Source organism: Phaenicophaeus curvirostris, chromosome 14 (assembly GCF_032191515.1).
Source record: "Phaenicophaeus curvirostris isolate KB17595 chromosome 14, BPBGC_Pcur_1.0, whole genome shotgun sequence".
NCBI classification, from domain to species: Eukaryota; Metazoa; Chordata; class Aves; order Cuculiformes; family Cuculidae; genus Phaenicophaeus; species Phaenicophaeus curvirostris.
Window position 1 is genome coordinate 5,945,379 of NC_091405.1, and position 23,266 is coordinate 5,968,644.

The window sequence follows — 23,266 nt, forward strand, 5'->3', positions numbered from 1 at the left end:
TATCTCCCACCACAGCCATGTTGAAATACTGAGCTTAACTTGGGGTGATGGGAGCTTAATACAGTGCTTAAGAGTGGGGAACTACAGAGAAAATCTGACCTTCAGACTCTGCCTACGACTCACTACACAGGGAGCTGAGCTAAACCCAATGCCTCAATGATACAACACAGTCAAGAGTCTCCTTAAACAGGAGACCACACAGCTGTGTTGGGTCAAACGCAGGCCAGGAGCGTCCAAGTGAGAGGAAGGCAGGTGGTGTGGAATACCGGGGGACTTCAAGCCTATCCATAGCAGTTTTGGAAGAAATTTGCATTTGTTTGGATAAAGAGAACTACATCTTAGCTTTAATGGAATTCTTTAAAGGCAGCAGTCAGTGCCTGGCTCAAGTCATCACATTTCCACACAATGGAGAAAGTTCCCACTCTTAAAAATTACTGTTGAAACCAAACAGAATAGAGCCTTTCCACATAAAGAAGTCTTTATTTCTGATGACTAAACAAAGCCTCTCAAAAAAGAAGCCCGAGAAGAGTGTCCAATCTTTTTCTGAATGCTAAGAACACCCATTCCAGTACACTTCACTCCCACACAGACCCAACACCTGACACTGGGATGCTGAGTAGGTATCACAGATCTCTCAGCTAAGGGCAGAATGTGGTTTATCTGCAGTATCATCCCTAGGAAACCTCAGCACAAGGTTTCAGATAAAACAGACTTTCACAGCTTTTTTTATTTTTTTAAGAGAAGAAAACAAAGACCCTAGAATAGGACTAGCAGGATTCTTGACTAGAACCGAGGAGGGAAAGACATCTGCCACTGCCTTTCAGGCAGGAATGAATCCATCAGCTCCCTGAGGCCTCTTATCTCCTCTCACATATGATAACCATGCCCTGGCACACAGTGAGATATACTGAGAGCTGAGAAGCTACCACACACCATTAAGATGCTCCAGCCCTCGTTTCTGCCAACCTTAGTATCTGTGAGCAGACAGAGCTCCCCAAAGCAGCAAACTCTCAGGGCCCGATTTTCAGAAATAAAATGCATCTAATCATCCACTTCAACATTAACCGGAAATGCTCACACAAACATAACGGCCAGTCACAGGGGTCTATTTACACGTCTAGTGAGGCCAGATTCTCCCTGCAGAGTCAGAAGTGCAGGACGTGGGAGAAGACAACAAACTAGGGCAGAAAGCCCACACAGTTCTCCATACCACAACAGACTCCAGCCAGGAGACCAGCTGACGCAGGCAGGGCTCCAGGCAGCTCTGGTTCCGCTTCACTTTCTGCAGAGAAGTGTCTTTCAGTATCTGGAATACATACAAGATGCAGTGGAATCACGGTTACATCCACACATTCCGCACATCTTTTTAAGTCCGCATAGCAGCTAAGATGCCAGGATCCAGAGATCCCAAGATATCCCCCAACATCCACTGGAGCCACACTGACCCACTGGCGTGCTCTGTTTTGACAAACGGCTGTGAGCTCTGATCAGAGCATTGAGGATTCACCTAGATTCAGCACACTGAGCCAGAATTTGATGTAGCCTATACATTCCATGCCAGTTTGTGGCAAACTGGATCAGTTTTTTTCTGGGAAGGAACCAAAATTTATCCATGGGCTTGCTGCTGGGGAAGGGATTTCATCAGCAACAGGACTTCCAACACCAGATGATCAAACACCTGGTCTGCGTAAAACACATCCATGTTTTTAAAACAGTTCGTGGAGGAGAGCAGAAAGCAACATCCAGGCTCAAAAATATTACCTTTCTGCAGCTGGATGGTGATTTTGTCTATTATAGGGTTGGGGACAACTGCGTGAGGAGAAGTATGTTAGGGATCCTCAGGCAATACGCATCACACCGGAACACAGCAGCAACGAAGAACACACTTTTAAAAAGCACCAGTGGAGAAAGACAAATACTGGGCTGCCAGGCTGAGAAAAACCTCACCCTGGGTATCAGTTTAAAGTGACCCATGGAAAGTCTTCAGCACAGTCAGATGTTTTATTGTGTCAGTAATCTAGACACCAAGTGCCCGCCAGTTTTATATTTATAAAGGCAGTTTAAACTTCCCACACACCTTCAGCAGCTTTGCCTTCATGGAGGCAGTGATCGAGGTTGGGTTGATGAACTGGAAGGACGGTGCAGCGTTATTGGGATACTGAACAGGGAACATCACCAGCATCCTGACTCTGTGGTTGCCGCAGTGCACTGACACCGTACAGCTACGACTCACTGCATCCATCTGTGAGGAAAAGCAATTGTTCTGTAGTTAGATCTCCAAGGACTCGGAAACTTACAGTACCTTAAATTCATGCTGAGGAGCAGATTCCTCTGCACATCAATATGACAAAGTCATGCTGTTCTCAAGGGCGGTGAGCACTGTGACAGCAAAAACATCCAGGCAGATGGGGACAGGCTCGGCTCGCACCAGCAGCCTGCCAGTCCGACATCCCAGCACCTGGATTCCTGGCTGTGCCAAGCATTAGGCTCTGCTCCCAACAGTCACTGCACCCCAGCCCACTTCACTTCGATGTGGAAATCTCCAAGCCCAGCATAGAAAGATCATACAGTGCTGTCTCAGAAAACTCCAACAGGATCATGTTATGAGCTGTGAAAGCACAACAGGAAGGAGACAGGCAGCAGCCTCAAGCCTCCCAACCCAGCACAGTGCGGTGCCTCCAGCCAGCTTCCATGCACAGAGGAGGGTTTGGCCTGCACAGGAGATGCCAAAACTGAGGGAGAGAGTGCAAGATGGGAAAGGCTCAGCAGATCAGCCTCAGAAACAGCTGGAACGAGATCATCTGCACATAGTGGAACAAGTCACTTCCCACTCTGCAGTCTAAGCAGAGAGGAAAACACTGTCCAGCCTTTTCAAGAGCAGTGCCAGTGTACTTTACTGTGCTGAAACGCTTCCCTCACTCCCAGTGTCTGGGATTATCCTCTCTCCTACTACATGCGGCCAAGATTTCTACAGCTCAAAATAAACCTTGTTTACAGACAGCAGTCACTGCAGCAAATAAAGCTCCCCTCAAAAAGCTCCGATGAGCCAGCCTGCGCACATCCCACCCTAACAAGCCAGAAAAAGGAAACTCTTTACCTCCACATTGACATTTCGGATCTGCACGTTGATCAGTGAAAACTCCTGCTGCAGTGTCTGAGGCAGCCCCAATTGGTCCGTTTTCTTTCCCACCACGGGGTCATTCAGGAAATCTTCTTTTAAGGCTAACAGAAAAGATGGAGAACAGGTTGAAAAAAAGCTGCAATAGACAGACTTTTGGCATGCGATACCAGGAGGTGGCCAAGGCAGCAGGCTTTCCTCTGCTCTTCTGACATGCAGAGGAATGAGCTTTACCTGGCACAGATCTGCGAGCTGGAGGGTCTCAGCTCTCATTCAGAGGCAGGTTTCTGAGCCTTGCCCTTCAAAAAACCAAACTTGTCTGCACATAGGTTTCCCACAAAGGTTACAGAAGCTGCCTGTACTCCGTATAGCCCTGAATGGTCTGCCCCAACTCATTTGAGACCCTTTCTCCTCTTTATGTCATACTGCCAGAGTCTCAAACAGGTAAACTGGAGCTCTTTGGTTCAGTGGGAAAGAACTGCTGCCAAAGCAGCCTTCAGGAGGAGCTCTGGTTTTTGGGACTCGCTCCCCACCACTCTCTGCTTACAGGGAATGCTTCCAAAGCATAATAAAGGCTTGGGAGAGAGAAAAAGGTATTTCTGGCCCTAGTAGAGGCTTAATTCATTTGTAGCGGCCGTTTGCATTTAGTGTTGCAAAGCACTCCAGTGCTTTAACAGTTCTTAAAGACTCATCTAAATGCAAGGCCTAGCTTTCCAGTTCCACTGCCAACAGTTTTCAGGAGGACAATAACCCCTGAAGGCCAGAATACATTTAAACAGCCAGACAAGCTCTGCAGGACGCAAGGAATTATAGTTAAGATAGAAAACTTGACTGAGTATCAGTAGAATTGGTCCCTGCCTGCGGCTGTCTCTGGCTCTTGCCTTGACTCTGGCTATGAACCCCCATTAAGGCAGGGGCAGCTCCTTCCAAAGGGGGTTTCGCTGTGGCATCTCTTCCTTGGAAAACTGAAAGTATCTTTTGATGATGGTTCCAAGGACACGAGTCCCAATTATCCAGCTGCCATCTTCAAGCTTGCAGTATTATATTGCAGAGACTACTCTTAGTAATAAAATAAATAAGAAAAAAGCTGTCCTTTCACAGGCATTTGCCTAAAAGTTACTGACTTTTCTGCTGGGACAAATATATCTGGTTTTACTGCTGCCCAGCAGGTTGCTGAATTTGGATAGGATGCTCAGCTACTTATTCCTGTTTGCAATTTTATCACAGTGCTTCACAAAACGGAGCTGAAAATGGGATTAAAAGGAAGATCAGTGGCTCTCAGGGAAGATAATTATTTCTAGCTCAAGACACCACACAGCCTACTGACAAGCTGAGGTTCCCAATACAGGCAGTACCCTCCCTTTGTCTTCTCCTCCCATTCCCTTCCAATTAGTGTCTAATCCCTAAAAGCCCACGTATTTGTTTAGATTACTAAAGACCCCTTACAGGCAGCAGCCAGTGAGGACAGCTGCACACTGAAGACACTGCTGGTGGGCTTTTTGATTTATCTGCAGAGCGCTGATCTCTTCAAAGATCCCCCAAAGTGCTGCACTAATATAACATGGAGACTTTGTCTGCAGCTGAAAGGCAGCCACCTCCAGGGTGAAACATCAACAGTTCACAATAGCTTTTAGGCTAGAAATAGCTGAAATTCCTACCTAGGGACTTGCCTGTGCATTGATCCTGCAGTCACATATTTGTAGCAAAATCTACCCTGCTAGAGAAAAGCCATTTTCATTCCTTTTGTCCATAACGGAAACCTTAACAGCCTGAACCAAAGCAGGACCCACACAGAGACCATACAGGACATATGAACGTGACCTTATCAGGGAGAGTGAAAAAGTTAACTCTCTTCAATGGAAAAAGGGAGGTCAGGCAGCCAGAATGAGGACACTTAAATGCTCTCAGCTGGAGCAAGAGATGCTGTGCTTCCCCACACAGCACTGCTCACGGTGAGTGCAGGCAGATGGGGCTTTTTCAATCACTTTCTAAAACACTTGTGCAGACAGAAGTGCTGACAATTTTTAGAAACGTGTTCTGCTGCCACACAGGACAGGCAGCAGAGAAGAACTTCACTGGGATTTGCTGGGCAGGAAACTTCCAGGTAGGAAGAGATGCCATCCCTAAGGGACCTCAGCTGACTCCTTTATCAAGAGGACAGATATTAGACTGCTTTGTACCCTTCTCTCTGGTTTGTTGGCAACTCAAAGGGAGAATCAAATTGCTTCCCAGTAAGCCTCTCGCATGGGGATCCCTTGTAATAAAGAAAGGAAGCACGAATTTAAACCTAAAGGCATGGGAGAACCCATTTCTTCTCCATAGAAATCTCTTAAGATAGCATTTTCACACGCACATCGTCACCATGGGTCTCAGCTACTGCAACCTCTTTAAACATTAACACCTAGGCTAGAATGACATCACTGTGTTAGAGGAGGCAAAATTCAGTAGGACCATCCTGAGAAATCCCTAGTGTTGCAGAATCCACTAATCTTTGAAACAGCACCAGTTTGGACTTTGCCTGCAATGTTGTTTTCTTATATCAAGATGCATCACCTTCCCAACGTAAAGACAGCTGGTGTTTGAAGCTCCACGGTACATTCGCTTGTCTTACCCTCTTCATCGCCATGCCCAGAATTATGCTGGGGCTCAGAGTCCTGCGGGTGAAGGGTCTTGTCTGGCTCTGGCAGATGAGAAATCCCATCAATGAGGTCCTCAACTCCATCCAGGATATCATTAGCACACAGCTGAAAAGAACAAACATACCCACAAGCTGCACATCAGAAACCAAGCTGTGAAAACAGCCACCACTAAACAAGTTTCTCCAGGAAGCTGGATTTGCAAAGCAGGCCTGTTCACACAGCAGTCATGAGTAAGATCTCAGCATTGTTTCTGTGACAGATAGGTGACCTCCCACTTTCCAGCATCCTTGGCTCCAGCACCTCAGTCAGCCTGGCCACATCTCCTGCTCACTTATAAAGTCATTTAATTGGCATGGCTAATCTAAGTTTCACTTCAGTCAAAACTAAAGCTGTTATGACTTTTAACTCCTGAATTAATTTGTCAAAGCTTGTTTCAATTTTTGTAACAGTAGCTTGCTTTCTGCTTTTGGTATTTACACTCTAGTAGGATCTAGGTACATACTAGAGGCCCTAGTGTTCCAGGTCCTGTATGAAAAAGAGACCATAGAAACTTGTATTTTAAGTTCAGCGCAAGAAAACAGGGACGACTAAGAGAAGAAACACAGGGAGCAGAAAGGATAAGGCTGCAAGGTAGCAAAATATGGCATTGGTCACCAGCAACGCGCCATCATGTGTGTAGTTTGACCAGATGAAAACAAAGACAAAAGAGTGGGAACCGGCATCTGACAAAGACGTACAATTGGTTGAAAGACAGGAAGGAAATAAAATATTCACAAATACATCAGGTAGGAGGAAAAAGTTGTTTTCCACAGAGAAGGTTTGTTACAGACCAGCAGGACCTGTGCTGGGAACACGTGCTTCTCAACATATTCATTAAAAACCTGGAATAGGAGGCAAATAGTGATATGACCAGGTTTATTGATGCCACCGAGTCATTCAGGGGAGTAACAAGAGTGGCTGATTGCAAACAATCACAGAAGGATCTTATAGGAGTAACTATAATAAAATTAAAGGTGAACTTCAATTTGGAGAAATATAAAGCAACGTGCACAGGGGAAAACCAGCAAGTTCAAGCTGACCGAGGGAACAAAACGTAGAGGCTGTTTGCATGGAATTATGCCCAACAGCATAAAAACCAAAATGAGTACTAGGAGTTCTCTGGAAAGAACAAAGTTCACATCCCAAAAGTCTACAGCACAACTGGAAAAGAGTTGTGAAATGCAAAAGGACATTCAAAGTTCTCGCATAAGGGATGAAGTAAATAAAGACTTCTTGACTTAAAAGAGGAGGCAGCTGAGGAGGATATGATGGACGTCTGCAGAATCAGGAATAGCACAGACAAGAAGGCCGCTCATTTAACTGTCAATGCAATGAAACCAGCAGGTAGCAAAATAAGCAAATAAAAGGAGCTGTTTTCCTGCACAACACGCAGAAAAGCCGTGTCTAAGATGACAAAAACTTACACAGGTCCAAGAAAAGACAGGACATGTCTATGGAAGTGAAACTCATCAAGCATATCAAAGATGCTAGACTCAATGAGCCTCTAAGCTGCAAACCACAGGAGGCTGAGAGGGCATTTGAGAGAAACATCACTCCAAATTTGCTGCCTTCTTATCCTCTTCCAAGACATTCGCAGCTGAAGACAAAACAGGCCAATATGGGCCATCGCGGCGGTATGAACCTTTTGCCTGACCTAGCACCGCTGTTGCAGCAATTGCAGCAGCAATTTGTAACTGCTGCCAGACAGAACAGCAGGATTCCTGCTGCCTACACCCAGGCTAAGAGGTAATGGAAACAAGGGCAGGAAGTGGAGGGCACAATCCCTGCATTTACCTGATGCCTAACATGCCAAGAAGATAGTTACACTGTTTTGCAGCCATGGAGGTGGCATCTTCACAGACAATGCAAGCAGTAACTCATCTTCACCTTCCCCAGACTTCTATGCTTACTGTTATAAAACAAAATGATCTTGCACTCCCAAAAAAGCTTTTCAGGGTATAGAGAGGCCTCATCACAGGTCTCCTTAGGGATTTTTCGGGGCTGGACATGAAGAGGAAAGTGAAGCAGCAGCTGGCTGCTGTCTCTGCAGCTCTCGGATACCGAAGGAGCAACAGGGAGTACAAAGAAAGGGAGGTGAACCCAGCCTGTAAGAAAACTGTCCCCAGTTCCAGAGCAGAAGTGTTTACATACCCTCTGCAGCTGAGAGTCAATGCGCCACATCCGCAGGGTCTGGTCACGGGACCACGTAACCAGCTGGTAGTCCTTAGAACCTATCAAGGATAGAAACAACTTACAGACACTGCTGAAAACAGACTGAATCTCAGCCCTGCCTGTAGCGTAAATATATTCAAGCAAGCCAGCAAGGAGATGAAATGGATAAAGCACTAAACCAAATGGCAGAGCGAGTTGTTTTCTATTTTGAATTGATCTACATGCATCAGCCTCCCTGCACCACAGCTACCAGACCCCTAAATGGGGCGTAACTTACAGGAGAAAAGCACAAAGTAAGTATAACGTGATGTCAGTTTTCCAACCAGGAATGAACTAGATCTACTACAATGATTATTTAAATAGAAGAAATAATATAGTTGAGAAACGGATTTATTTTTACCATAACCATAAAGTCAAAATATCTTTTACCTCAACTTATCTATTTGAAGATGCAGAAGTTCTCAAACATTCCTAAGATGAGAGAAGCTGGCTCTACCCTGCCCCCTTTTCCTGCTGGGACTTGGATGGTGCCAAGACAAGTTCAGGCTGTAATGAAATACATCTAGCCACATACTGTCTATCCACAAATAAAGGTACAAGGACTTAAGTATGCCCATGTTTAGCCCTTGGGATGCAGTTTAAGTTTCCCCTCCAAACAGCTGCTGTGTTTAAGAATTTGCTGCTGCACAGCTGCTTCCTTCACCCCTCTGCTGAGGCACAGAGCCTGTCTAAATACGGCACACCAGAGTGTGGAAGGAGATCTGCGCTGTCTTGGTTGTCTCTGCATTGAAGTGGATACGGAACGCTTGTATGATTGATTTACGTTGCTTGAGACAAGCACAACTTCCAGCCTTGGATATCTATTAACTCAGCTAAGACAACACAACTATGGTTCAAGCCTGCTTGGATGTTCACTCACAAGCTGCCTTAGACTGTGTCTCCAGGTCCTGACGCGATTCTATATTGCTCTCCTCTTTCTGAAAGAGGAAAATCAAGGTACAAAGAAGGTGCTGAATTGTCCTAGCAGCCTGGTGGCAGAGGGTCGGACCAGAACTTTTCCATGGCACTGCAAAACAGTACCACAAGTGACAACAAAGCCAGATGCGCTCGTTCTGTTGATGGCAGCTGAGGTGCTGGAAACAAAGCTGCGCTCTGAATGGTTATCCAACCTCTAATATAGAATCCCCTATATTTAGCTGCCTAGATTGGAAAATTTAGTCAGGATTGAAGTCTAACAGGAATCTGTCCCTCCCACACTCTCCCTCCCCTGCCTCTGCCAGCATACAGATAAGGTAGGTTCGCTGGGTTTGTGGTCTGGGATATGCTGGAGGCTGCTGATCCAGGCAGTGATGTGAGGGGTTAACTGGTTAGCCTGTAGCTCTGAGCAGGGGACTGTGCCTGCACTCCTGCACCCATCTAATAGTTTGTACAATTCATTCTGAAAGATTTAATTTAAAAATAGACTCACAGGAGAGTGAAAGCAATTAAGAGTCACCGCTGACCCGCTCAGCATTTAGTGGATTTGCTTTGTTAGCACAGAAACAACAGGGCAACACTTCTGTGGGCAAGGCCATAAAACCAGTACAAAGCAGCTGTAGCTTGAGGGGAGACAGGGAAGCAATTAGGGGCTGTTCCAAGATAAGAATCAAAGGACAACAGCAAAAGCATCACAGTCAGGAGTCAGACTTCCACATCCTCCTTAGTGGATGGCCATGGCGCAGGAAAGGGAGAGCATATCCAGCTCTGAACTCACCTTCTTTCTGCTTCCTCCACTGGAACTCCAGCACCACATCATCATGTCCCACAAAAGTGTGGACAGGTGTGTTCAAGTCAAAGACGTTCCAGAGAAGGAGACTGTTTTCCCGACGGAGTTGGGGGACCATCACTGTCACCAGCCCATTGCTGAAAGGCTTGGGAGAGAAACATCCTTCCAGTTAGCCTTGGGGAACTATGCTTCCCTTATCATGCTCTAATTTTTTTTTCCTTTTCCTACCAACAACAAGTGGGTTTTAAAGGAACTCAACACAAAACAGAACCGGGCCTAAATCTGGGAGGGTCCAAGGCAATTGCTGTGCAAAAACAGTGTCTTACAAGGGATAAGATGTAGTACACAGAGATAATCAATGCAGTTCACTTCAGATTAATCATTTTTTTCTGCCACTTCCTCACTTTTCAGCTGTGAGGATGGAGTGATTTCACCCTTGACTTGTCACATGGGATCCTTATTGCAATTTGCCTGGAGCTACAAGAAGTGCTGCCTGGGAACTGAGCCCCAGGAGCTGCTCAGGGGAACACTGGAACCCAGTCCTGCATCCCCCACCATGGGGACAGGGAACAGGGTTTGGGGACTCAAGGCACAGCACTGGCTTCAGGCCACATTCACGCGTCTGGGGAAGAGAATATGTATGACTAACATTATGAGTCTTAGCTTCAAGCGGCTGGGCACTTGCACTCTAAAAGGTAACACTTCTTGGATTTGATATGCTGTAAAAGCCCAGCACAGTACACTCGGAAACCTTGGGAGCAGAGAGGGCAGAAGGCTCTGTGCAGCAGGGATCAATACTGGAGATGAGTGGAAAAACACGAGAGTGAGAGCAGCAGCCACCTTGAGCTTCTTGCTCCCAAAGCCAACCACCTACACCTATTTGTTTTCCCCCAGGGAGGACTATGCCAAAGACTGGGATCTCACAGCACTAGTCATTCCTTCTCTTGAGTGCCGCCAGTGTGGACATTGCTTTTCTGGGCCTTTAAAGCACCAAGACAGATTTTAAACATCAATTTAATCATGTCCAGCAGTAGAATTGGCGAGAAGCCCTTCAGCGGTTTTTCTTTACTTAACATCTCTGTGCATTTGCTCTCACAGTACAAGCAGGACTAGTGGGAGTTTCTCTCTCACTTACTGTGTATCTTGCCTTCCAGACAGGAACCTGGCAGGGAAGGATATTGAGGTATTTCCGAGGCTGACGGTAATCCCAGAACTTAAAAAAACAAAACCAGAAAGACAAGTGAAGGCAGGAGTCAGTTGGCTATGCTGTCGGGCTGCAGTATTCCATGTGGCTTGCAGATATAAACAGAGTGAAAAGCATGCCAAGGTGCCCACAGCATCATTAGTAATCCCATTCATTAACAGCAGAGATGGCCCCAAAGGACAAATAGCAAGCTATCGGCATCTGGCAGCATCCCTTAGACAACGAGCAACTTGGAGTCATATTCACAGTGATCATAGCTTGAGTAATTAGAACAGGAAGACAGGCAGCCTGCTTGGGCTTTCAGAGCTACAGGGTAACCTGCAGGCTCCCCGCCAATGTGCCAGCCAAGCCCGGAGGCAGGCCCATCCTGCTGTTACTGCTAATTTTGTAATGAAGAATCTAACCTTTTGCTTTGCTAGAACACATATCGATTGCACTTGCCTTGGAGCTTAGCTAAATGTGAATGAACTCCATTTGACTGACATACAATGCCCCTCAAGTAAAAGGCCTGCAATGCTTGCAGGCAGTCTGTTTTCTATAACCCAATTTGACATGAGTTTGGGAACCCCAGGGGCTGGAGTATGTCTCCCCCTCAAGTTGCTGTAATCAGCTTGAGGCTGGCAACACGGCATTTTTCGGAGAAGGCTCTTCTGGCATTCGTGGCCAGCTCCCTTCTGGCAAGCAACAGGCAGAGGCGGTTGTTTTCAGCTTCAGGACTGCCCAAACCACCACAGATCTGCAGCAAACATATGTACACTCGTGCTGTAACGACTCCTCTGCCTGTTCGACAAACGCACCCCTGGCTCAAGACACACAGGCTGCCAGAAATCAAATAATAAGGAACCAGATCTTGCCCACAGCAAGCAATCCCCAAGGCTTCAGCAGAAGCAGGAGATCTGCTTCGCCATCCTCACATCTTCCAGACAGAAGCCCCAGAAGCAACACTTACTCTGACAGAGTTGTCCTGGCTGGAAGTGGCCAGCGTGTACTCGTTATCAGGATGCCAGTCCAGACCGTGGATTTTAGAGAGATGAGCTGCCAAGTACTCCACTGCAGTGCTGGGTTTCTGCAAGGAGAGACGTTTCCCTTCTCAGTACGGGACTCCTGAAATTTGGTCTAGTTCTTTGGCATAAAGAGACACTTTAACAAGGGCAGGAGAGGTAGAACACCCTCCTGCTGGGGAAAGGCAAATAGCTCAGCAGAAGGAGTTGAAAAGAAGGTCCTGTGAAGGTGTGGCAAATTCCAGTCACCAAGCGCAGCCCTGGACCATACTTTCTGCTCAGTAAAACAGTTAAATACTAGGAGACCACAAGCAAAATGTTAACAAACACAATTTCTGGGGAAGAAGGCTCTCTTCAGGCTTGTAGCTGCCAAGTCTCTCTACTTAAAATCAATTCACAAGAGAGATTTTGCATAGAAGAGTATATTTTTCTCAGTATTTATCTGTGACCAGAGGGATGCCTGTATCCAGTAGGTGGGAATATACACAGACTGCTCAAAAACCCTTCAGCTTACCCTTTTGTCCCATATTCGGACATCCCCATCGTGGCTTGTTGCTAAACAGTTAGCATTTTTCTTGTTCCATTTCACCTGGGAAGCTCCAGCTGCAGCACAAACAGAGCAGGTCAAACCAAGCAATTAAAAAGTAAATGCCCCAGACAAGTCCCCTGACCCAGGCTTAGAGCTGCTCTTCTTAGCACAGGAAAGGCAGCTCAGAGGAGAGGATGGCACGAAAATCAGTAACTCATGATTCCTCAGCTTAGTGTTTCTGTCCTCCAGCCAGGGGTAGGCTCACTGAGCAGATTAGAAGGCCCAGCTGTCAAAATACACCACAGAAGTCACAAATATGAATGGCACCGTAAAGAAACCAGATTATAGTCCAGAAATGATCATATGATATCACCAGAGACTCAGACAAGGGTCTAAAATCAGAAGGTGGCTGGTTATTTCTAATAAGAGGCAAAATACACCTTCAGCTGACATGAGTTGTTCAGATATTGTAAGAGAAATAGATGTTTTCCTCACCCTTATTCTGCCAGTATTTTCAAAACATTTTAAGCCATCAGAAAGGTGAGGACCACGAGAAAGCTAAAGGGATCTCAGCCCGCTGCTAGGGCCCACCTCCTGCTGCGCAGCGAGCAGATTCATCCTGACAACCTGGCAAAAAGCTAGTCCAGAGGAAAAAGAGCTGCAAATAGGCTGCCACTTGATTGATTTGATCTGCTTGCTGAAGAGTACCCAGAAGTGTGGACCAGCACTAAAGAGAATTGGGCACGAGGAGTAGGAAGCTTTCTGGGAAGCCAGCTGCTGGGCTGGCTCAGCTGACCCAGGAAACCTCAGACCAGGCACCAGAAGCGAGCGCTGCTTCTCTCCGACTCAGTTTTTGCATCACTGTGATAGAGAGGAAGCCACTGCAGATGCGTAGCCTCAGGAGATCTAAGCAGCAGAGCATAAGAGATACATGTTACAAGGACTGCTACAGTACTGGGAACACAACTCTGGAAAAAAGGACGTTTTGCTTGTCATCCGTACTTCCCAGTTCCAACCAGTGAGGGCACCCAGCACCTGCCAGCAGGTGGTATTACAGGTGTCTAGACAGTCGTGCTGCCAACAGCCATAACAAGCGTCTTTCCAGAGCAACTGAAACACAAAGAGCATCTTTGTGCCACCGCCACGGCTGCCCACATGCTGCAGGTGCCCCAGGGAAGCAGAAACATCCAGTTAATGCAGCCAGCCCCTCCGTACGTAAGAGGGCAGCCTGGCAGTTGGCAGCACTCAACACCACTACCTAGAGTGTGACTTAGTTTCTCAGCTGATTCATTCAAACATAAAAATACGTGAAGAAATTACAGATGGGTAACAACAGGACAAGCAGTGCAGCAGGTTGGTTAAGCAGGGAAGAAGCTGTGTTTAAAAGGCATAAATGCCATGTGTCCGTCCACCAGTTTCAGTCCAAGCATCACCACTGCTCTCCATGCTTGGAAACCCCCAAGGGCTCCACATCCCTTCTGAATTCTGCTCCTCTAAAAGAATTTGTCAACTGGAGCCTCTCAGGCTGCTCCTACATGGGGCAATCACACGTGGTATCACTTCTGTACTCTGCCATGTTCAGCTCTGGAGCCTGAAGGGAAGGAGGAATAACAGCTGGGGCACACAACACTTCAATACATGCCTATATCACACACACCCCGTACTTACCGACGGCAGAGAGGGAGACTGTAGGCTTCCTCGTGTCTCTGAAACACAACACGGTTAATGTGAGTACCCACAGCATAGCCCGGCAAGCACAGCCTCCCCAGTGAGCTATTTGATATCCCAGGATTAATTTTATTGCTGCCTCTTGGGAGCTAATGTGCCTTCTGCTTACCAAAATCACAAAACTGTGGAATGGCTCAAGTTTAAAGTTCATCCAGTTCCAACTCCCCTGCTATGGGCAGGGACACCTCCCACTGGATCAGAGCCAGAGCCCCATCCAACCTGGCCTTGAACACCTCCAGGGATGGGGTGCCCACAACTTCTCTGGGCAACCTGGGCCACGGCCTCACCACCCTCACAGGAAAACATTACCTCATAAGGTCTCATCTCATCTTTGAGCTTAAAACCATTCCCCCTCGTCCTGTCCCTGCACTCCCTGATCAAGAGTCCCTCCCCAGCCTTCCTGCAGCCCTTTTCAGTACTGGAAGCTGCTCTAAGGTCTCCCTAGAATAAAAACACCACATTAAATGGAATAAAGAGGTGGCCAGCTGGAGGACAACAGCCATCCTATCTTGCCACCACACAGAGCAGCAGGTTTAAGACATAGGATAGAACTGGAGGTGACACGAGGGAGAAGAAACACATGTTGCAGCTGGGCATACAAGGAAACTGGGCTCACAAAGCATTGCTACAGGAAGAAACAAAACAGCTTTTCCCAGGAGGATTAAAAGGAAAAAACAGAGCTGTGGAAAAACTCGACAAAAGCCACTGATGTTTGTCAAGCCTCTGCAGACTCTGCTTCACGACGGAGCAGTGACTTCAGAGTGAAGGCTTCATGTCTAGCATACAACAACAAAATTAGCAGGAAATAAGCCCAGCTGCGTGCAGACTCTACAGGCCAAATTCTGCAGTGGTAAAAGCCAGTGCAGCACCAGGACAACTCCTAGCAGCAGGGACATGGATCAAGGCAATAATTCGTTCCTTAACCTTGCTCCTCAGGAATTCATCTGCCCTTTCCAGAAAAATTCCAGTAAAAACAAGGACTACTGTCTTCAGGTTTTTGCATTTGCTGAAAAGCAGAACATTTTCTGGAATGGACTGTACCTCTCCCTCTAAGAATTTCTGCCTAATCAAAAAGTTATTTGTATGAAAAATTAAGTGGGGAATTTCCAGCTGCCCTCACCACAGGTCTGCCTCCCTAGGGTGGCATCAGAGACAGGCGTTTCAGCAGGATGTTCATCTTCCAGAGGCCAGCAGCCCAGGACCTCCCGGCCCCAGTGAGCTCAGAGACCTTTCTGGCACAAGTGGGATGTAAGAGTTGTCAGAGGCTGCCTAAGCCAGCATTTCTGGACAAGCAAAACACGCAGATGCAAAGTGACAGAAGGACACAACAGAGTTAAAGCAGGGCTTCTGATAACAGCCTTGGGAGCACTCCATTTTTCACTTGGCACTAAGATAGTATCACAGGAAAACAAAACCAGCAGTTATTGTCTCTCTGTGTCTTTTAATTACACATTAATATTATATTGCCATTCTCAAGCACAAAGGATCCAAGTGCTTCACAGGAGCTACACAAGCCTCAGGGTAGCCTGGTGCGGTGGGGTTATATAATTATCCTCCTATTACAACTGAGCAAAAGAGGCAGAGAGGAACAAAGTGACTCGTCAGGGGTCATAAAGAGTTGCTGTACAGCCAGCAAGAGAACCCAGCAATCTCAGTGCCAGGTCCCTGCTTCTCAGGTGTAAAACGTGGGGGTTTAATATTATCAGGTTTGGAAAGATCTGTAACCCTTAAATTACTCATGACAGAAAGCACCAGGAAGCAAGGTAAGGGCATGAACAGGAAAAGGTTCCTGAACACCACTGTCAGTGTTGCCACCACTGAAATAGTCAGCAACAATCACTGAATTTAGTGGCAAACAGCTGCAGGACCATGAAATGGTGCTCAATCATTCAGCTAAAAAAAAACCCAACAGGTTGATGGGTTCGAGGAAAACCTCCGGTGGGAAGATCTGAACTAGGCAGAGTGAAGCCAGTCAGTATTTCTTCCGATCAGCAACATGACTGTGGCTTAACTGTACTCCTGTACTACCCCTCATTGACTCCAAATTGCCTTGGAAGTAGGGGAGCAGAAGTCATCTTTGAGATTATAGGCAGCAGATGAAGCCCCAGCGAGCACAGCCGATCTGTGCGTACTTTGCCCTGCAAGCAGCTCATGATGAAAAAGGCAGCTCAATGATTTTTCCTGTGCACAGAAACACACTGATTCTTACTTGATGTCCCAGATGTAGATGTACGTGTCGACAGAGCTGGTGACCAGCAGGTCTGGCTCAAACACTGCCCAATCCAAGTCACTGCAAATGCAAAACGACAGTAAGTCATGAAAGAAAAGCGCACACCGTTTGCATCAGCTTTTTGCAAGCTCCTAGTAACTTTCTCTGACAAATTCATGGCCTGAATTCATCTGCTGAAGTTTTTTAAGTAAAAAATCAAGATCTTCATAATTTCTCCAAGTAAATTCCAAGAAGGATGCCTTCCTGTTGGGCTCACCAGGTGCACCCAGGCCATAAACAGCCTCCACTCAGCCATTTCAAGGGCTGCAACTACTTTTCACAGCCAGGAGCTGGAATAAAAAAAATAACCAAAAAAACCCCAGCCCTTCACCTACATTTCCGGCCCAGCACCAAAATATACCCCTAGAACCAGAGGCAGAGATCTCCTCTGCACCACCATAACACACTGAACTTGATCTTGGGGATTACCCGCTTCAATTGAGTTGCTATCACACAAAAGCATGGCTGGGATTCACTGTAAAGAGTGTGTTGCTGCCCATTTTCCAGATGATGGTTTCTGTTAATTACAAGGACAACAGCCTAAGGGAATGACACTGGAGCCATCAAAGGCTAAGCTGATATGCTGGGGGGAGCCATCATAGGGTGAGCAGCTTCACATCTGATGTAGGCTCCAAAGCAGAAGCCAGGACAGAGGGGCAGACAGTACAGTCCAGAAAAGTGGGGAAAAAACAGGCTCAGAGCAGAGCCTGAGTGGGGCCAGGACAAAAATATTCACCTTTCATGAAGCAACCCATCATTTTCCACCCAGAAGACTGCAACATCATGTGCTCCATACCTGATCACACGTGTGTGTCCTTGTAGTGATGTGCAAACTTCACCATTACCTTCCTTCCACTTATATAGGTCAACCCGCTGATTGCTCTGCAATTAGATGGAAGAAAGGAGATGGTATCAGGTGAGCAAGGTAGGACAGAAATCCATGCGTCAGGACCAGGTTCCCTTCTCTTTGAACAACCTCAGTTAACAACAAGTCACACCGCGGTTAGCAAAGGCCTAGCCCAAAGGAGGAGAGCAAAGACGAACCTACAGGCTGAAAGGACTCTCAAGAGCTCACACTTTAATTACATCCACTTGGAAACGGAGATAAATGAGAATGGGAGAGGAAAAAAAAAAAAAATCACATTGCAAAATGTTTCCATGAAATTCTTTTCTCGGAGCTTTTATTTCTTAACACCACACAGTAACTGCAGGCAACAGGCAGCCAAATTCTCTGCAGGAATCTCTGTTCAGATTCACAACTGGAGTTTTCAGTGAGGGGGATGATGGATCACCACGGCTCCTCCACAGCTCTCCCTTGATTCTCTCCTGGGATGATCAGGGCCATCGCCAAACACGAACATGGTTTCAAGGTCACCTCCTCAAGGGTACTCCCATCCTTGTGAGCCCAGGAAAAAAAATCCTTAAGTGCTCATCACTAACTGTAAACCACAGAGGCAAAACAGATTAATCAATGACAATGTTATTTCCGGCTTCTTCTCTCATTCCAGGAATAAATCTTCCCCCAAATGCAGCCACACACAAAGTTATTTGAAACTAGTTATTGTGCGTTAAGTTCATGCTCTGCCTCAATCAATGTTCATTTCAGCCCAGGCCAGCTCTAAGGGTTCTGCTGCAGGAATAGCCTTTTTGGGTGCATACATAGCACCAGGCACAGTGGGGTTTGTGCCATGACAGGAAATCCATGTTGATTTTGTAGAAACAGAAATAACGTGACTGATCTGATCTTCACTAGCCCGTTGTTTTCAAACTTACATGTAGATGAGGGAAAAGATACTAGAGAAAAGACTTATTTCATAGTTTGTGACAGGTTTCTATGGTGGTGTTCGGGATTTTTCACCCCAAAGCTGCTTGATATAAATTTGAACTTGCAGATGGGAAAAACACTTCAGTCTTCCCTGAAATGGAAGGTCTCCTCCCAGCTCAGCAGTAATACATGGCATCTTTCTAACAGCTCACAGCAGGGCTGTGCAAGAGCTCGGGGCAAGGAAAACTCCTTGCATCTATCTTATTGACAGAAGAATTTAAGGGGGTGGAGTGAAATTACCCAACAGGATTTGTCCAGGACTCCAGAAGTTGCTGTTACAAGATATGGATCATCAGAAGTTTCTCAGACTCTTATTGGAACATCTCACACGGAATGTGTTGCCTGTAGCAACAGGTGTGGAGAGTGACAGCTCCTCCCTGCACAGACCATCCAAGAAATGTGCTTCTTGTGCTAAGTATCGGTATACGCTTCCAACAGTTTCACAACCCTCTCGTTCAAGCATTTACTACCACAAAAAAGAAATAACAAGTATCTAGGATAGAAAATAATGGCATTTCCGAATCAACAGCTTAGAAGTCTTCATAAATGCGTTTCAGCCAGAGAGCAGACACAGCCAAACACAGCAAGAGGACACATTCCAACTCTTGTGGAAAGAATCTGAAAAAATAAGAAGCCCTTATCCAAACACAAGGACAGATTTCCTCTCTGCCTGCACCACTTCCAACTAGCGGTACTAAAATCCAGATGAAGCTCTTGGCAAACAGTATGGCAGCCTTTGATGCTCCCTTTCCATCCACAGAGATGCAGAGGGATAGGACCCCTCAGGGTTCTCCACAACACTCACGTGGTTCACCTGAACATATGACAAGCTCAATAGCTTCCCTGGAGGGGTTCAGAAAACACGTAGAGGTAGCACTCGGGGACATGGTTCAGTAGAAATGGTGGCGTTGGGCTGACAATTGGACTGGATGAGCTTAGAGGTCTTTTCCAACTTTAATGATTCTACATTCCATAAACCAAATACCTCTCTGGCAGTAAATCAGAGTTGGGCTTTGATCTTGCAATGTGACTTGCAAGGACATGCCTGTGCCAGCTCCACACAGCCTTCCAAGTCCACTCATGAAAGACAGGAGAAGACAATGAGCTTTTGAATGAGTGAACTTACCGAAGCTGCGAAGTAGTAGGCGTAGCTGTCGTGTGGGTTCCACTGCACAGCCCCAATGTCCCACTTGCTCTGTCGGGAGATCTTTCGATGACCCTCATTTGGCGCATCCAGGTTGACAATGTAGAGGAAACGGCGGCTGCAAGACATGGAAAGAAGCTGTATCGCACACGACTGATCTCCAGACCCCAAGCTCACATGTAGCTCACGGCCCTGTGCCTAGCAGACCAAAAAGGAGAGGCATTTGACAGGGCACATGAAAACCCTACTCCTGGGAATGCCCTGTTTGACCACATTCTTCAGTTAGGGTTACATTTAAAAGAATACACACTGAAAGTAGACAGGATCTGCAAATGTAACGGGCAGCTCAGAAGGCAGAACCCCCCAGATAACTTGGATACAAGAGGAAGCGCTGGGAAATGGTGCAAACACGTGCAAATAAGCTTTGCTGGCCTAACGCAGCAGCAGAATCAAGGTGGCACAGGGCTGGGAGTGCAACACAACAGCTTCACAGGAGGCAGGAACTGCCTAGAGGTTACTCTGAGCAAGAACTAATGAGCCTTGACAAACACAAGATGATTCTCTGTGGCTGCGTGTTTCCACACGACGCTGTTTGCAGGGTTCGGTTCTGCAGACAGTACAAGTACACCTGCTCAGCTGCAGTGGCTTAAGTGACATGGGTGAATGCAGCACTGCACCGATTTGGTTACATTACTCACCTGAGCCAACTCTATATGTTGTAGAGATATATTTGCATGATGCTAATCCTGAGCTCGTGCATCCTGCTGGATGTGGCCAGCTCCCCACAAAGGCAGGCAAGGTATCATTGCTTCCACAGCATGATTCATTTTACAAGCAAAATAAAGCACCCAGAAATAACTGTGAGCCAGCTGAACTCTAATGCGAGAGCAACACCGAAACATATTGGACCATATATAATTAACCACATCAGGATCACATATGTCAGCAGCACAGCAAGCACACAGCTGCTACAAGTACTGTCAGTTTTCTCAAGAGAAGCAACATAGAGAACATCTTTGCTTGCTTCCTTCCTAGACCAAAGTCCTCGGGGACTCTGAGGAGCAAAGCTGCTGAGCTCTCTAAGGCTCTCACATGGTTTTAAAAGAAAGGAGGCTAACCCTGAAGGGCTGAGCACGCATGAGGACCCTGAAAAGCTGAGGGCTACAGACCCAATGCTGAATTGCAGACAGCTCACTGCTGGCCCAAATATCAGGCTGTGAAATTGAGCAAGGTGTAAGGAGGGAGAGACGCCAAGCTAAACCCAAAGCAGCTGCAGAGCTGGTTATTCCTGCACGGGGCTGCCAGAGCTCATGTGGAAGTGAGCAGGCCTCCAGTTGGTACTAAAGGACTTGTTCCCTCTAAGGCTCACCAAGGGTCAGCTGTGCCCACACAATGCCAAATTTGAAGTGACTATCCTAATCGGTGTGGTGGTTGTGTCACTGACAGACAGGAATAGCTGCTAGTGCTGAAAGGTGGCAGCTGGGCAAGCAACTGCTGAGCCTCTGTTCTACGATTCTATGCTTCACCTCCCACAAGTGGATCTGGGAAAGAGTGCAGCAGGACAGTATTTTACTGTGCTGTTGTTGCTGGCTTTCCCCTCTGTATCCCATTGGAAATGTACCCCAGAATCCTTTTCATCAAGCCTGGAACAGAATTCAGCTGCACCTTTCTGAAGCAACAGAGCAGCCCTCCAGCAGAGATCAGCCTGAAGGCTGCTGATCTACCATGTGGAAATGACCGACACTCACCCCGAGAGCACAGCGCGCTGTCCCAGGCAGTCCACCGACATCGCAGTCGCCTGTTAGAGAGAAATAGAGAATAAACTGAATTATCCCTGTCAAGCCAGCTTCTCAGTCAAACACGCGGCTCTAGGAGGAGCTCAGGAAAACCTGCCAGCTCATCTCCAAGGCTTAAACTGCTCTGGTAAGAGTCAAGGCTGGTAACTGTCAGGGACAGCAGAAAATACGTCCCTTTAAAGAGCCACAGGTAGGTGATGGGGCACAGCGGTTGGTTTTGGGATGAGGGACAGCACACAGAAAACATCTTTGTTAAGAGTAACCTGAAGACAAGACCTGGCAGACAGCACTACAAGCACTGAGGCCTTGCTCCCTTCTCCCTGCTATGGCAATCACAACTTCAGCCTTTCGGTCAGCAATCTCTAATAATCCGTATTAACCAGCCTCTGCTCCAGCTCAGGAGCTTCCCCAGTCTCCCTCTCTCTTCCACTGCAGGGCCAGATTTAATTACATATATTCAGGGAGATGACTGTATATGGCTGGGCTTAAAAAACGAGAGATGGCCAAGGGGCACCAGAATTTACACTGTAAAGAAGGCCACGAGATAACCTAAATGCCACAAGAAAAAAAAAAAAAGACTGTTTGAACATTGTCTTCCCCTCCTTTCACTCAGAAAAGAACTGGCTGATCATCTCATTTAATTGTCAAGAGAACAAAGGGAAATTTTATTTGGAAAGCTGAATGGTTCACCCCGTGAACACAGATACGACTTCAATGCAAGTTTTTTAGCACTCTCAGTACGAAATTGGAACGTGCCCCACATTGTTCAAACTAACTGCTGTCAGCTTCAAAGCTGCCTCTCTGAAGGCTCAGGATGTCTCTGTGCTGTTCAGGATTCTGCTAAGCACTCTCAGCATGGACATAACAAGACTTTAAGGTGTCCCACGGCTGCTACTTATGAGCCGCACTAAAATCAGACAGGCAATGTGGGAATCCCACTCCGTTTCAATCACATGTGACGAGAGAATAACCATCACAAAAAGCTAGTTTTTAAAACCAGAGCCCCATCCCCTGCTTGCAAGTGCTCCACCAAAGGCAAAAACAGCACCATGGGCTCATTCTTCACTAAAAACGGAGTCCACAAAGGAAAAAGCTACAAACGCTTGCAAAGTTTCAGCAGGAGCCCGCAGAAAACACCAGACCTACATCTACGCCCCAACCAAGCCGAGTTTCACTGCTTTTACTGCTCCAGAAACCACCCGCTTTTATTGCTTTTTCCTAGATCACAAATCTGGTTTTCTGTCAAGCTTCTCACCTTGAAACTAACGTTGCAAGTAAGAAGCCAGTTTTAAAAATTTCTTAACAGTAAAGACAATTTCAGCTTCCTAGGTTTTGCAGCAGCTTGCAGAGCAACAAAGTGGGTTACTAAAAGCAAGCAGCAGAAGGAAGTCTTCCCAGGTGACACTCATTTCAATCTTGAGGAGTTGAAGTGAGGATTACTAAAGCAACTACTGGAACGAGAACCTTCTCATGAGATAAAGAGCTAGTCAGCCGACACATTTCATACAGCTGTGGCCACCTTTCCTTGAGACAGAAAAACACCCATCAATTTAAAGAGACTGATAATTTCTGATACGAGCTTATTTTCTCTGGTGTTGGCACCAGGATCTCATGAATCCTTATGAGTTGTTTTTAATAATGAACACTGGTAAAACATTTGTCCACGCACCAAATATCGTAAGAGATAACGAGTTCTGAAGTAAAAAACCTGACATGTCAGGTTGCTGCACCGGGGTGGGGGGTCACAAGAAAGTAGTTTTATGGCAGTAAACAGTTCCCTGCCATACTAGGGTCTTATCTAGGCAACAGGGAAAATCCAAACAGCTATCATCTCGTGTGCTTGGCATACAGATGTGTCAACATGTGCAGCCTTCCAGAAGGGGGGAAGATGAAACTGAACGAACCCACCTGAAAGCAGCTTTTATCAGCAAACAATCAGGATAGCTAGAATTGTTGTTTATGAGTAACAATCGTGTGAAAAAGCACAGCAGGAGCACCACACATTTGAAAACCAGCCCGGAGCCCACAGCCCAGGCA

The 23,266-nt window shown here is 46.6% G+C and overlaps 2 protein-coding genes across 3 annotated transcripts in view; one reads left to right on the forward strand and one right to left on the reverse strand.

Moving 5' to 3' along the window:
- Positions 1-23,266, forward strand: part of AMFR (autocrine motility factor receptor) — a 414,702-nt gene that overhangs the window by 53,601 nt on the left and 337,835 nt on the right. The window lies entirely within an intron of this gene.
- The window catches only part of WDR59 (WD repeat domain 59), a 49,763-nt gene that overhangs the window by 24,256 nt on the left and 2,241 nt on the right, over positions 1-23,266 (reverse strand). For both annotated transcript variants that reach the window (XM_069868674.1, XM_069868673.1), the window contains exons 2-15: positions 21,182-21,231; positions 19,416-19,551; positions 17,261-17,346; positions 16,405-16,485; positions 14,136-14,173; positions 12,453-12,541; positions 11,887-12,003; positions 10,869-10,946; positions 9,722-9,878; positions 7,948-8,027; positions 5,730-5,862; positions 3,098-3,222; positions 2,078-2,242; positions 1,211-1,306 (exon numbers count right to left, since the gene is read on the reverse strand). In XM_069868674.1, the coding sequence (XP_069724775.1) occupies positions 1,211-1,306; positions 2,078-2,242; positions 3,098-3,222; positions 5,730-5,862; positions 7,948-8,027; positions 9,722-9,878; positions 10,869-10,946; positions 11,887-12,003; positions 12,453-12,541; positions 14,136-14,173; positions 16,405-16,485; positions 17,261-17,346; positions 19,416-19,551; positions 21,182-21,231 (1,431 nt within the window). The remainder of the gene's footprint in view (positions 1-1,210; positions 1,307-2,077; positions 2,243-3,097; positions 3,223-5,729; positions 5,863-7,947; positions 8,028-9,721; positions 9,879-10,868; positions 10,947-11,886; positions 12,004-12,452; positions 12,542-14,135; positions 14,174-16,404; positions 16,486-17,260; positions 17,347-19,415; positions 19,552-21,181; positions 21,232-23,266) is intronic.